The following is a 15,473-nucleotide window of genomic DNA, read 5'->3' as shown; positions in this document are numbered from 1 at the left end:
AGAGGAGAATTAACAATTAAGTCAATACTATGTAACTTTATTTAAGAAAAAAAAGTCTGTAAATAGAGGAATTTGTTCAATAGCTGCAAATATACCAGCAAATTCTGCAAATCATCGGTGACATCTAAAGCTCCAGCACAATCTGCGGATGCAACAAGCTGTATATAACAAGTGAAAGAAATGGTCATAAAGGAACTAAACATTTAAATAACCATGGTCCAGACAAATTAAATAAACTCCTCAAAGTGAAGTTCCAAAGCATGTACTTTTCCCATGATAAGTAAAGTTCAAGAATGTATCATGCAATAGCAAACAACCCAAACAACAGCATCACCCAACTTTGCACCCCATGTTCATAAACATATATACAACTATAAATGTATATAAAGAAGATAATTTATATGAAGTAGGTTGAACAAATGAGACGAACTAAGTGCTTTGGTTGCACTTGAGTATTGATCTTTTGCCTTTTCTATGATCTGGGCCCTTTGTTTTTCTGAGCTGAATTCACTTGAAGCAAGCTACCTAAATTTCGACATAGATATGTAGAGCTAACAAATTCAGACCAATAAACATTCTCAACACATCAATTGTTCACTTCTTTTTTGTGATATGTGGTGAGAGAAGAGCTTGTCACTTTTTTGTGGTGCTCAATCTTTGTGCCTTTTTCCTCATCTTCTTTTGCTCAATTTCCTTATGAGTTGTTTTAGTCTGTAATCTTCTTTTCCCCTTTCGTACTGTCTGTATGTAATCTTTTCTTATCAACGGGGAAAAACCCTAGCTCTTAATAAAACTAGTAAAGCGGCCAGCTGCTTATGATGCACCTCCACAAAGGGAATCAAGGTGATTTTAAGTTTAGGTCAATTTGGTGAAAGATGGACAAGATTTTGAGCCACATTATAGAAAACGATTGCTCAAGGTTGTAATGCACTTCTACTGAGCATGCAGTAGTACAAATATTTAGGTTTTTGAATGGAAACAAGGTACTGAATCCAAATGGTAAACTGTGTTGCAGCCTAAACCTGACAGCGTTCTTCTTCCTAATCCGGTATGAATTAGGAAGTCACCCACAAAGACCAGAGAACAGAATGAATAATGAGGAAGAGGAAAATAGAGAAAGAGGGAGGAGAGAACGAGAGAGAGATGAGAGAGAGAGTAGAATTCTCTTCAATATTCTCGATACCCAATCCACGAAGGAAATTGGGAATTTATACAAGGCGTTGGGGAACTAGATTCCCCTGCTGAGGTGGACTCTACCCTTCAGGGGGGAGGTACATTTTATTCATTTCATGAAATCAGTGAGTTTGAAAGAAAACATAATACTTCTTTTATGGACCTAAAGGATATCAGAGATTTTACTCATTGGGGAATCTAAAAGCTACCATTCATAGTGTTGGCACTTCCAATGAAGGATGTATGATGTAATACCACATTTTCCCAATATACTAGGAAATTGGCAAGACAAAATAATAATAGCACGTGGAAATTGAATAGTCAGAGGTAGCATAGAACAATTGATAATAATAGCCAACAGATTTGTTAAGGTTTTACGGAAATGATGAGTAAGGGTTGGAAGGTTGTACAAAATCATGTATCTTTAAAGCATGTCCAATGGTATGGTGATGTATTAAAGCTAGACATGTGGTATATGAAAAGAGGACATTGTGAAAAACTAATGCTTGGTGCTATCCTAGTTTAATGTTATGAGATAGCATGGTAAAAAAAATCAGAAAAATGAAACCCTCGATAATGAAGGCTAGACCTAGGACCAAAACAGAAATTAATGGCCTAATCACGTGTATGATAGAGACATCCATCTAGTAATTAGACTAAGTGTTAAAAAACTGCGACTTTAAGCACAAAGCGTGAAAGCAACATGCTTAGGGCCTTTTTTTATGAAGCTCAGCGACTTTAGCTAAACACGCTTAAGTTACACTCTTACCAGAGCTCTGAAGCACAAAAAATAGCACTTTTTTTTTTCACAAACAATATGAATGGTTAGATTATTTTAAATTTTTGCATTAGTTATGGCTGCTTGTATGGAATCCTTATCCAAAAAAAGCTATTATCAAATCTTAGAAAGATTTAAATAAAATCATATATACATTTGTTTAAAAGACAAAAGATTTAGTTGATAAATCTTTACTGCACAGAAAATGAATCAATACAGGAAATGAAGTGTAGCTAAGTATTTATACTTAGCTACCTTGAACGACAAAAGCGACTGAGCGCCTAACTTTAACATTGCTTATAACAACTATAACAGAAACACAACTATAACAGTTACATTGATTCAATACAATAACAGCATAACAAAGAATACCGTACGGCAGCTGATCAAACATCAATTCCTTCTACATTCCCCCTCAAATCAGGCTCCATGGCAGATGAAAAAGAATTTATCTTTAGCCTGTCTGGAGTGGCAACATGGTTGCCATACATAGGTGACAGCTTGAGACCAAGCTTGTTACATAAACAACAACAACAACATATCCAGCCTTTATCCCACTATATGGGGTCGGCTACATGAATTCTAGACTTCCATGTATTTCTATCTTTTGTCATATCTTCATTGAGGTCCATACACTTCATATCAAACTTTAATGTCACTCCCAAAGTTTTTTTAGGTCTGCCTCTACCTCTTTTTTTGACTAATTGTTCCATTTCATCAACTCTCCTCACAGGAGAGTCTCTTGGTCTCCTTTTCACATGACCAAACCAAGCTTGTTACATAGGGCCAAAAATTTGTCCTTTGACAATCCTTTAGTAAAAATGTCAGCCACTTGATGAAGAGTAGAAACATATCTAATTTTGTGGATAATTAAGCTAAAATCCAGAAGGTTTATCCTCAAGTAAAAATCAAGATAATGCTCCTATTATTTCGGTCTTCTCAAAGCTGGAAATAAGGCCTAATATCTCTCCTTTATTTTAGCTTATTTTGTTTTTCAGTTTCTAGATTATCTATAAGTTTAAACTAATTATGTTTTGTAGATAAGTTAGACTTGTATAATAGGTAGGATTCCTATCTCCTATTCTTGTATAAATCAATTCAATTAATGAAGCTGAGAACACTCTCTCTTTTCCAATTAATTCTTCATGGTATCAGAGCCATTCTCTGGCCAAAGAATCTCCTGATAATCCTCCTTCCGTTCTTTCTTCCAAAAGCTTGTCATCGATTTCTAGTTCATCTCTCGCCTACTTACCAACATGGCCGGCAAGAGTACTCAACCATCAGAAATCGTCCCTTTACCCACCAACAATCAAGGCCCCATTGACAATCATATGTTCACTGTTACTGGACATGAATTGAATGGGCAAAATTACCTATAATGGTCTCAATCCGTCTTGATGTTTATACAAGGGAAAGGAAAAGATGATTACTTGACTGGGGTGACAACCAAACCAGCAGAGGAAGATTCTACATATCGGAGTTGGCAAGCCGAGAATAACATGGTAATGTCTTGGCTCATTAACTCTATGGTCAATGATATAGGAGAAAATTTTATGTTATATGATACAGCACAAGAGATTTGGGAGGCTGCTAGAGAGGCTTACTCACATGTTGAAAACACCTCAGAACTATTTGAGATTGAAAGCTTACTTGATGATCTCAAACAAGGTGAATCATATGTGACTCAATATTTCAGTTCTTTGAATAAATATTGGCTGCAACTAGATAAGTTTGATAACATTGAATGGAAGTGCACAGAAGATTCTACAAAATACAAGAAGATTGCTGAACAAAAGAGGCTATATAAGTTCTTAATGGGCTTGAATAAGAATCTAGATGGTGTTAGAGGAAGGATACTTGGTACAAAACCACTCCTTAATCTCCGAGAAGCCTTTTCCAAGGTTCGAAGGGAAGAAAGCCGGCTGAAAATCATGCTTAAGCCAATAGCATCAAATCTGGAACACTCGGCTTTAGTAACCAGAGGCACTTCATCACAGAATTTCAAACCAAGGAAGGGACGACCATGGTGTGATCACTGCCATAAAGCAAGACACACCAAGGATACTTGTTGGGAGATACATGGAAAACCTGCTGATTGGAAACTAGCTCATGAAAGAAGAAGTAAGGGCAACCTTGTGTCCATAGAAGAGACCACTACAGTTGCAGTACCAACACCATTCAGCAAGGAACAAATGGAGTGGCTGAAGTCTATGTTTGAGAATACTCAACCTAATCGGCCCTCAACCGTAGCATCTGGATCCATAGCCCATAAAGGTACTTTCTTACATGCGTTTGTCACTAAAAGAGATTTATCTACTGTTTGGGTGATTGATTCAGGGGCCTCAGATCACATGACGGGACAAATCAGTTTGTTATCCGATTTCCAGCCATGTGACAAGAACTGGACTGTTAGGGTAGCTGATGGCTCTCTATCAAATGTTGTGGGAACTGGAACTGTTACTATCTCCAAGGATATTGTGCTGAAATCGGTTCTTTTAGTACCTAATCTAGATTGCAATCTATTATCTATCAGTAAATTAACATCTGATATAGATTGTATTGCCAAATTCTCAAAGAATGTAGGTGAATTTCAAGAGCGGACTTCGGGGAAGATGATTGGCAGTGCTGAAGAAGGATCGGGGTTGTATTTCCTTACTAAGATCAACTCCGAAGATAACCAAGTTCAATACAACACCTATTCGGTCATTCCTTCAGTTTGTTTCTCCAATTCCACCACCAATCATAATGATGCAATTATGTTATGGCATTATAGATTAGGACATCCAAACTTTGTTTACCTTAGGCAATTATTTCCAGCATTGTTTAGGAATCAAAATTCACAACAAATACATTGTGAAATCTGTCAATACTCTAAGCATGTGAGAAATAATTATCCTAGTCAAAGTTATTCTCCTTCACATCCTTTTTCTATGATCCATAGTGATGTATGGGGACCTTTTAGAGTTAAAAACATAACTGGTTCCCGTTGGTTTGTTTCATTTATTGATGACCATACCCGGTTTACATGGGTATTTCTTATGAAAGAAAAATCAGAAGTTGGTTCCATTTTTCAATTGTTTCATTCTATGGTTGAAAGACAATTTAATACCAAAATTCAAATCCTTAGAACTGACAATGCCAAGGAATATTTTTCTTCAATCCTTGGTTCCTATCTTTCAAACAATGGCATTATACATCAAAGTTCTTGTGTGGATACACCCCAACAAAACGGTGTAGCCGAAAAGAAAAACCGACATATCTTAGAAGTGGCTCGTTCTTTGCTATTTTCTACAAATGTCCCTAAACATTTTGGGGGTGAAGCCATTCTCACAGCCACTTATCTCATTAACCGATTACCCTCTCGAACTTTAAATCATCATACTCCGAGTCAAATTCTTCTCAAATTCTATCCTCACACTCGGCTGCTATCTCATATCCCTCTTAAAATCTTTGGATGCACTGTTTTTGTGCATTTACACCAGCAATTCCGAAGCAAACTTGACCCTAAATCTCTTAAATGCATCTTCATTGGCTATTCTCCTCATCAAAAAGGTTACAAGTGCTATTCTTCCGAGCATAAACGTATTTTTAACTCCATGGATGTAACCTTTTTTGAACATCAACCTTATTATCCCAAAACTAATATTCAGGGGGAGAATCATCTCTATAATTCTCAAGAATATCAATTTTGGGAAACTCTTCCTATGCAGCTTCCTAGTCCTATGCAGCAACAGCCTATGCAGCAGCAAACTTTGCAATCTGCTGCACCCATACATCTAGATCCTCTTGCAAATTCCCTTAGTCCTCAGCCTCCTACCACCAAAGATTTTCAGGTCTACTCTCGGAGGAAGTCCCAACAGGAGAAAGAGCACCAATCCTGCAATCGGCCCAACCAAGAAACTAGCCCAATTCCTCTCCAAGGGACAGTGACAGTGGAAATAATCTTGGGGACAGTTTGGATAGTGCAGCCACTGATGAGACTAATTAGCCCATTGCCTTACGGAAGGGCATAAGATCTTGCACTCAGCACCCAATACACAACTATATATCCTATAAGGATCTATCATCAAAGTTTTGTGTGTTTTTATCAAATTTGAATAAGGTGCAGGTGCCAAATACAATTACAGAAGCCTTCCAACAGCCACAGTGGAAACAGGTTGTTCTTGATGAAATGAATGCCTTGGAGAAAAATGGAACATGGGAGATAACCTCTCTACCCCCTGGAAAACAACATGTCGGCTACAAGTGGATTTTTACAGTAAAGTATAAGGAAAATGGGCAAATTGACCGATTCAAAGCTAGACTTGTAGCAAAGGGTTCACTCAATCATATGGTATTGATTACCAAGAGACGTTTGCTCCCGTGGCAAAGTTAAATACCATCCGAATCCTATTGTCTCTAGCTGCAAATTTAGATTGGCCTCTTCACCAACTAGATGTGAAAAATGCATTTTTAAATGGAACTCTAGAAAAAGAAGTCTACATGGAAATTCCTCATGGTTTTAAATCCAATCATACAAGAAACAAGGTATGTAAACTCAAACGATCTCTCTACGGACTCAAACAATCACCTAGAGCTGATCACACTCTGTTTATCAAACATACTATGGGAGGTAAATTATCCATTCGTATAGTATATGTGGATGATATTATTGTTATAGGAAATAACCAGCTAGAAATAAACGACCTCAAAGGTATGCTTGCAAAGGAATTTGAAATCAAGGATCTCGAAAATCTAAGGTACTTCTTGGATATGGAGGTTGCAAGATCAAAAGAAGGTATCTCTGTATCCCAAAGAAAGTATACTCTAGACCTTCTAAAAGAAACTGGAATGTTGGGTTGCAAACCGGCTGATTCACCTATGGATCCAACTACAAAGTTAGATCTTGGCAAGGAAAGTGCACCAGTTGACAAAGGAAGGTATCAAAGATTGGTGGGAAAGTTAATATATTTATCCCACACACGGCCTGATATAAGCTTCCCAGTAAGTTATGTTAGCCAATTTATGAATGATCCTAGAGAAGTACATATGAATACTGTCTATCGCATCTTAAAGTTTCTAAAATTGACTCCGGGCAAAGGTTTGATGTTCCGAAAAACAAATAATCAAGGAATAGAGAAGTGTATAGTGATGCTGATTGGGCTGGCTCTGTTTGTGATAGGAGGTCAACATCTGGCTATTGTTCTTTTGTTTGGTAGAATTTAGTTACTTGGCGTAGCAAAAAATAGTTTGTGGTCGCAAGAAGTAGTGAGGAGGCTAAATTTCGAGCTATGGCTCAAGGGTTTTGTGAAGGAATACGGTTGAGGAGATTATTTCAAGAACTTCAAGTGGCTATCCCTAAACCTGTTCAAGTTCTATGTGATAATCAATCTGCAATCAGCATTGCAAAGAACCCAGTCCACCATGATTGAACAAAACATGTTGAAATAGATCGGCATTTTATTAAAGAAAAGTTGGAAGAAGGCATGTTTCAGCTGGTATATACTCCCACTACAAATCAAGTTGCTGATATACTAACTAAAGCTTTACCAAGAAGAATCTTTGATGGAATGAGCTCCAAGCTTGGATTGAACATCATCTTTCAGCCCAAGCTTGAGGGGGAGTGTGGATAATTAAGATAAAATCCAGAAGGTTTATCCTCAAGTAAAAATCAAGATAATGCTCCTATTATTTCAGTCTTCTCAAAGCTGGAAATAAGGCCTAATATCTCTCCTTTATTTTAGCTTATTTTGTTTTTCAGTTTCTAGATTATCTATAAGTTTAAACTAATTATGTTTTGTAGATAAGTTAGACTTGTATAATAGGTAGGATTCTTATCTCCCATTCTTGTATAAATCAATTCAATCAATGAAGCTGAGAATCCACTCTCTTTTACAATTAATTCTTCAAATTTCAATATCACCATTTTCTACTTTCTCCCGAACAAAATGCACATGAATCTCAATGTACATGGTACGAGAATGAAAATTGGATTCTCAGCTATATTTTTGGCTACTAGGTTATCACACCATAGAATTGGAGTATGAACACATGGATAACCTAACTCAAAAAACAGAGACTTGAGCCACAAAACCTTAGTCACCCCCTATGCTACAGCCCTATATTCAGCGTCGCCAACAGATTTGGCCACCACATATTGTTTTCTTGAGCCCCAAACCAATAAGTTCTTGCCAAAAAAGACACATAACCCACTGGTAGACCTTCTAGTGACCTTACAGTCCACATGATCAGCATCAGTATAAACAGTTAGGGTGTGTTTGATAGCATTTAGTTGAAAAAGAAAATATTTTCCAACTTGTATGGAAAACAAAAACCACCTCCCCCCTAAATGGAATTTTCCATAGAAAAGAGGCTAAAATATACTTTAATGGTTGTACCATGGAATTCAATTCCATGGAAAATGTAGTGTGTCAAACACCAAAGATGGAATTCAATTCCTTAGATATGACATTTTCCATGTATTTTCCATGCTATCAAACACCCTTAAAGACAAATCACTAGGGGAAGGAGCAAACAAGTAGCCTAGACCAAAAATCCCCTTAAGATACCGAAGCAACTGTTTGCAAGTTAACCAATATTGCAATTTTGGAGAGGACAAAAACTAACTCAACTTATTCATCACAAATGCTATATTTGGCCGAGTATATGTCAAATACTTAAGAGAACCAATGATGGTTCTATAGAGAGATGGCTCAGAAAATAAGTCATCCTCATCAGTTAATGAAGCGCCCAAATTCATTGGAGTAGCATAGGGGTTGCAATCTTGCATTACTGCCTTTTTCAATAAATCCAAAGTGTATTTGGATTAAGTGAGATATATACCAGCAGAATCTCTATAAGCTTCAAATCTTAGGAAGTAATTGACAGATCCTAGAGTCATAAGGGCAAAGTGAGTATCCAAATCCTGAATACATGCTTCAAGAGCTACAAAATCAAACCCCATAACAATAATATCATCCACATACACCAAAATAAACAACGTATACTTGGAGGTTCTTTTAATAAACATAGAAGCATCAGACATAGCTCTTATGAAGCCCCAATCTTGCAAGGCAGGCCTTAGTTTTGTGTACCAAGCTCGAGGAGCTTGTTTAAGACCATAAAGGGACTATCAATCTACAAACATGAGAAGAAAATTGGGAACTCACAAAGCCTTCAAGCTATGACATGAACACCTCTTCATTTATATCACCATTAAGAAAAGCATTGTTAACATCAACTTGTTAAATATCCCAACCAAAAGTAACAGCCAAGGAAAACGATACCCGAATAGTAGGAGCCTAGATAACAAGACTAAATGTTTTTGCATAGTCAATCCCAAGAATTTGGATGAAACCCTTAGCTACTAACCGAATTTTATGCTTAAGAATCGACCCATCAGAATTATACTTAACTCTAAACACCCACTTGCAGCCAATTAGATTCCGTTGATATGTGTGCCTTTGAGTTAACCTAGAAGATTAGTGAAGGCAGTGACATAAAGCGGCTAAGGTTGGTTTAGATAGACAGTTAGAAATTATACCCTAAATGTAATTAGTGTATTTTATGGCGTCAAACCAGAATTATCTAAATTCCGATTAGTTTCATTGGTATGCTTGCCCCTATTATAAATAGAGGGCGAGGGGTAACCAGTTAGAATGCAATTTTGCTCTCATTTTCTATTGTAACGAGTGTTGTGATCATTCTGAGAGAAAAGCTAGAGAAATATAGCTTTGTAATCTTAGGGAATGAGGGTTTGTGGTACTTAGGAATAGACGGGAGGGAACTTGATGTTGTACAAATCATTTGGTTGGAATAAAGAAGACTACTCGCGGGGTGTTTTGACTGCTGGATGTAGGGTTGCAATACTTGCAATCCGAACCAAGATAAATATCGGCTTCTTGTGGTTTGGTTTTTTTGGTCTCTGTTTAAGTTTTATGAATTCTTTACTCTATGTTATTGTTAATATTTATTTTTGTTAATCTAAGAGTGGGAAACGTATTTGAGAGAGAATTGTTCATTTAAATCTGCAAAAACCAGTGAGTCTAAAACAACATATTCATATATGAAGAAAAGGAAACAAGTTCCCATATATGATTACGTTGCAGTGCAAAAAATTCATCTTCCATAGCTCTAACCCAATTAGAATCTAAGAGAGCTTCATGAACAAAATTAGGTTCTAGGGAACTCACTAAGGCATGAGGAGAGGTGACAACAAGCTGCTTAGATTTGGATCTGGTGACCATAGGATGAATGGAAGGAGCTGGCACAGCTTTATGTTTAGGTAACTTGGGTGGTATTGGTTGTTGATCAGAGTTAGTGGGCAAGGGATAAGTAAAAGAAGAAGAATCAGCAAAAATAGAAGGAGATGAGGTGGGGATAGAGGGTTGTGCTACTTGAGTAGGAGAAGAAGAAGCAGAAGAGAAGGAAGGAAGAGAATAAAGAAACATAGTGGAAGGACTATTAGATGTTGTCTGGGAGTGACAAGAAGAAGCAGGAGTTGGAAACAAAAGAGGAAAGGGGTACTCCTCTAGATTAAACTACACATGTCTAGACACACAGACTCTTCCTGATGGATGCAAACACGTATATCCAGCTTGAACATGGCTATAACCAAAAAACACACACTTGGTAGAATGACAATTGAATTTGTGCTTGTTATAGGATCTAAGATAAGGAAAGCAAGCACATCCAAAGGGCTAAAGTTGCAGATAATTGGGTTTTTGTGGTAAATAAGTTCAAAAGGAGACTGAAACTTAAAAGGTGAGGCTGATAATAGGTTTATGGTGTAGACAACAATTTGAAGCTTCTATCCAAAATTTCAAAGCCATATGAGCATGAGCTAATAATGTAAGACTCATCTCAGCTATATGTCGATGTTTTCTTTCAGTTACACCATTTTGTTGGTATGTATAAGAGAAAGTAAACCGAGGTTGAAAAGGGGCACCGCGGCAGGGCATCCGCAAAAAGACGTCATCCCAAATAAACCGAGGTTGAATCCCATAAGTATGAAGATAAGGCAAAAAGGCATTACATTCTCCACCATTATCAGTTTATAGAGCTTTAAATTTCGATTGATACTGTAATTCAGCGAATTTGTGGAAGGTTTTAAAAATGGTCAAGGCATCAAATTTTAGTTTCAAGGGATATAACCATGTATACCTAGTGTAAGCATCAACAAAAATGATATAATATCGATACCCCTCAGTAGAAACGACAGGAGAAGGACCCCACGAACCTAAATAAACCAACTCTAAAGGCTTCTTGCTGTGATTTTACAATTAGCAAAGGGAAGCTGATGTAATTCTCCTACCTTGCAAGAATCACAAAAGTAAAGACCAGAATTGGAACAAGAAATTTTGATTTTATTCAAAACAAACTGAAGTACATGAAAAGAAGGATGCCCCAATCTGGCATGCCATTGTTGACATATACCGTTAACATGAGCTACATTTATACTAGAAGACATATTAGAAGAGGACACGCTTTGTCCTTTACATTTATTCAAAGAGGAAGGGACATTAGCAGCAAAAGTTTTGGGCTTGCCAGAGGAAACGGCCTTGGATACAGCATGAGCAAATGCTGGAGCCAGCTAATAGAGCCCATCTTTAAGAATCCCTTGAAGTAGCACCAGCCCTGAATCCTTGTACTTAATCAAACAAAATTCAAAATGAAACTCAGCAACTACATTATGATCCCTAGTAAGCTGAGAAACACTAATAAAATTTGTCTTCATATTAGGAACATTAGGTAAAGAAATGATGGAAGTGGGAGTTGTTTGGGTATAAAATGACTAAGTCCAACATTAGAGACATAAAGTTTCTTACCATTACCCACGGCAACTTTGTCACTGCCATTGTATGAAGAGTAAAGAGAAAGGTTGTTAAGGCTAGAAGTAATGTGGTTTGTGGCTCCTGAATCTACAAAGTCCAAACCAAGAAGGTTCTCTATGATAGGACGAGAAGAAAGAGGATTGAGACTATGTTTCTGAAGGTTGGGGCAAATAGCCACAGTGAGCCCCTGGTACAAACCCTATTTCGGTCAAAAAAGCTTCATTAGACTCATTGGGAGTAGCTATAAAGGCCTATAGATCAAATTACATCATATTACCCCCTCTGCCAAAGTTTTGATTTGAAGTACGTTAGAAATTTCTATCAAACCTCTGATAACATTTGTCCACAAAATGACTAGGCTTACTGACAATAGATTCTCCTACCTGTAGACCTGCCACGACCTCTTCCTCCTCTACGCATATAACCACCTCCACGTGAAACAAAACCTCCTCTATTAGAACCATTTCCATTTCTAGACCACTAAGAGGCTACATTAACATGCACAGATGGCAATGCACCAAAATCAAAATTAAGCACAAACAAACTAGACATATTCTTTGAAGCAAGTCTTTGTTCATGCATCAATTGTTGAAGATTGTCTCGAATTAGTGATAGGTTAATATGCAGTGTTTTGTATGTAGTTATGGGTTAGGCGGGTGGCTTTCTTGTAATATTAATTATTAGTGGAGGGCAAATCTGAAAATATCATAACCAGCCCTAGGAAATATCACCCTACAACAACAACAACATATCCAGCCTTTATCCCACTATGTGGGGTCGGCTACATGAATTCTAGACTTCCATGTATTTCTGTCTTTTGTCATATTCTCATTTAGATCCATATATTTCATATCAAATTTTAATGTCTCTCCCAAAGTCTTCTTGGGTCTACCTCTACCTCTTTTTGTGACTAATTGTTCCATTTCATCAACTCTCCTCACAGGAGCGTCTCTTAGTCTCCTTCTCACATGACCAAACCATCTTAGTCTAGTCTCTCTCATCTTCTCCTCGATTGGCACTACTCCTACCTTATTACGAATAACTTCATTTCTAATTTTTTCCTTTCTTGTATATCCACACATCCATCTTAACATCCTCATCTCCACTACACTCGTCTTTTGCTCATGCTGGTATTTGACTGCCCAACATTCTGAGCCATACAGCAAGACTGGCCTTATAGCTGTCCTATAAAATTTTCCTTTCAATTTTAATGGGATTTTACCATCACATAACTCCCCCGATGCATTTCTCCATTTTAGCCAACCTGCCTTAATTCTATGTGCAACATCCTCGTGGATTTCTCCATCTTTTTGAATCACTGATCCCAAATATCGAAAATGGTCTTTTCTTTGTAAGATTTGGTCTTCTAATTTTATTATAACATCATCCACTCTTGCATTTTTACTAAATTTGCATTCCATATATTCTGTTTTCTTTCTACTTAATTTAAATCCCTTAAATTCTAAATTGTTTCTCCACAACTCAAGCTTAGTGTTCACTCCTTCTTTTGTTTCATCCACTAACACTATGTCGTCTGCAAATAGCATACACCATGGCACATCTGTCTGAATATCTTTAGTGAGTTCATCCATTACTAGGGCAAATAAGTATGGACTTAGTGCAGAACTTTGATACAGTCCTATTGTAGTTGTAAATGGTTCAGTATCCCCTCCGCATGTTCTGACCCTTGTCTCTACACCATGATACATGTCCTTAAGGGCTTGTATATAGGCTATTTTGACTCATTTCTTCTCTAAAACCCTCCATAATACTTCTCTAGGGACTCTATCATAGGCCTTTTCTAGATCTATAAACACCATATGTAGGTCCTTCTGATAATCTCGATACCTTTCCATTAGACGCCTCAGTAAATATATAGCTTCCATTGTTGACCTACCAGGCATGAAACCAAACTGATTTTCTGACACCTTTGTTTTCTTTCTGAGCCTCTGCTCTATTACTCTCTCACAGAGTTTCATGGTATGACTCATTAACTTAATTCCTCTATAATTTTTACAGTTTTGAACATCTCTTTTGTTCTTGTATATAGGAACCAAAGTACTCTTCCTCCACTCATCTGGCATCTTTTTTTATTTAAGGATGGCGTTAAATAGTTGCGTTAGCCAGGAGATGCCCTCTTCTCCCATGCATTTCCATGCTTCTATTGGTATCTCATCTGGTCCCACTGCCTTATGATTTTTCATCTTTTTTAATGCTTGCCTTATTTCATTTGAACTTATGCGTCGATAGAATGTGTAGCTCACCCTATGTTCTATAAATAGAGCAGGGGGGCTGAGGGAGAATAAATCACATATACTCTTTCTGTTTTCACGAGAGCCTAGAGAGTGAGAAAGTTGTGAGTTAGAATAGTCTTGTTCATTCTTGGGAAGGCTTGTATCGTGGGAGAGAGAAAGAAAGAAAGACATGTTATTATCCATCAATAAAAAAGGTTGCTCAGTGGTTGTTTCAAGGCTGGATGTAGTGCCATTCAAATGGCATGAACCAGGATAAAATTTCGTCTCCTCATATGGTTTGAATATTTCATTTCTTGTTTTGTTTATGTTTCGATTTCTATTCTTTTATTGACTGTTAGTGTTGTGGTGTGTTTGCTGGTGATTTTGAGGAGTGTGTGATCGGTTTCTTGAGAGGATTAAAGGCTACCAATGCTCCCAATTCTAACATCAATAAAAGATATTGCACCTTCTCTATGTTTATTTCATCCATCTGATAAGTAATGAGACTAATGACAGTTTCATAATCATTGTCCAACTCGTTGAGAATAGCCATCAACAAATCTTTATCGTTTAGAGGTTCTCCAATAGCCGCTAGGGCATGTCCTACGATCTTAATTTTCAAAACATAATCATTGACAGAAAGATTATTCTTCTTTATAGATCTTAATTGTTGCTTTAATTGAAATAACTTAGCAACAACTTGCTGAGAATAAAGATTTTCAAGAACATTCCATACCTCGGCAGATGATTCACAATGAATCATCTATGCAAGAACTTCTCTCCCTATCATAGAAAATACCTAACCTAGCAGCAATTGATCTGACTTGATCCAATTGAGATACTCGAGATTGACTACCTGAGACTCAAAATTGGAGGTGGTTGGATCAGAGACTTACTTCAAAGGTGGCAGAGACTTGTTGTTGAAAGGCAGAAGATCAAAAGCCCTAATGGTGGCCAAGATCTGTGCCTTCCAGAAAAGGTAGTTGCTAGAATCTAGCTTGATCGGTATGAAGTTAAACACTTTCACTACTGTTGAGAAGTCGGACAACGAGGCCAACGACAGAATGGAGGAAGAACTGAATTCAGGATTAGAGGCCATTGACGCGAGTCTAGGGCTCTGATACCATGAAGCAAGAGCTTCACGATGAACAAAGAAGGAAAACGTGAGAGATGAAAAAGAACCTCGCTAAATCTTTATAGCACAGAAAATGAATCAACAAAGCAAATGAAGTGTCTACCTTGAACAACAAATGCGACTAACTGCCTAACAACTTTAACGCTGCTTATAACAACTATAACAGAAACAAAACTATAACAGTTACATTGATTCAATACAATAACAGCATAACAAAGAATACTATATGGCAGTTGATCAAACATCAATTCCTTCTACATTTAATTGTTTGGAGTAGAGTATGTATTCTCAATGAATGCATATGAGTCTCACTTTAGATTGGAAGAGTCCAGAATAGGTAA

At 37.2% G+C, this 15,473-nt stretch overlaps 1 protein-coding gene across 4 annotated transcripts in view; it reads right to left on the bottom strand.

The window, feature by feature from the left end:
- LOC127795604 (vacuolar protein sorting-associated protein 54, chloroplastic) overlaps positions 1-15,473 on the bottom strand; it is a 74,565-nt gene that overhangs the window by 57,142 nt on the left and 1,950 nt on the right. For all 4 annotated transcript variants that reach the window (XM_052327386.1, XM_052327385.1, XM_052327383.1 and 1 more), the window contains exon 2: positions 96-158. In XM_052327386.1, the coding sequence (XP_052183346.1) occupies positions 96-158 (63 nt within the window). The remainder of the gene's footprint in view (positions 1-95; positions 159-15,473) is intronic.

Source organism: Diospyros lotus, chromosome 2 (assembly GCF_014633365.1).
Source record: "Diospyros lotus cultivar Yz01 chromosome 2, ASM1463336v1, whole genome shotgun sequence".
NCBI lineage: Eukaryota > Viridiplantae > Streptophyta > Magnoliopsida > Ericales > Ebenaceae > Diospyros > Diospyros lotus.
Note: the sequence above shows the minus strand (reverse complement) of the source record. Positions and strands in the feature narration are given on the sequence as shown.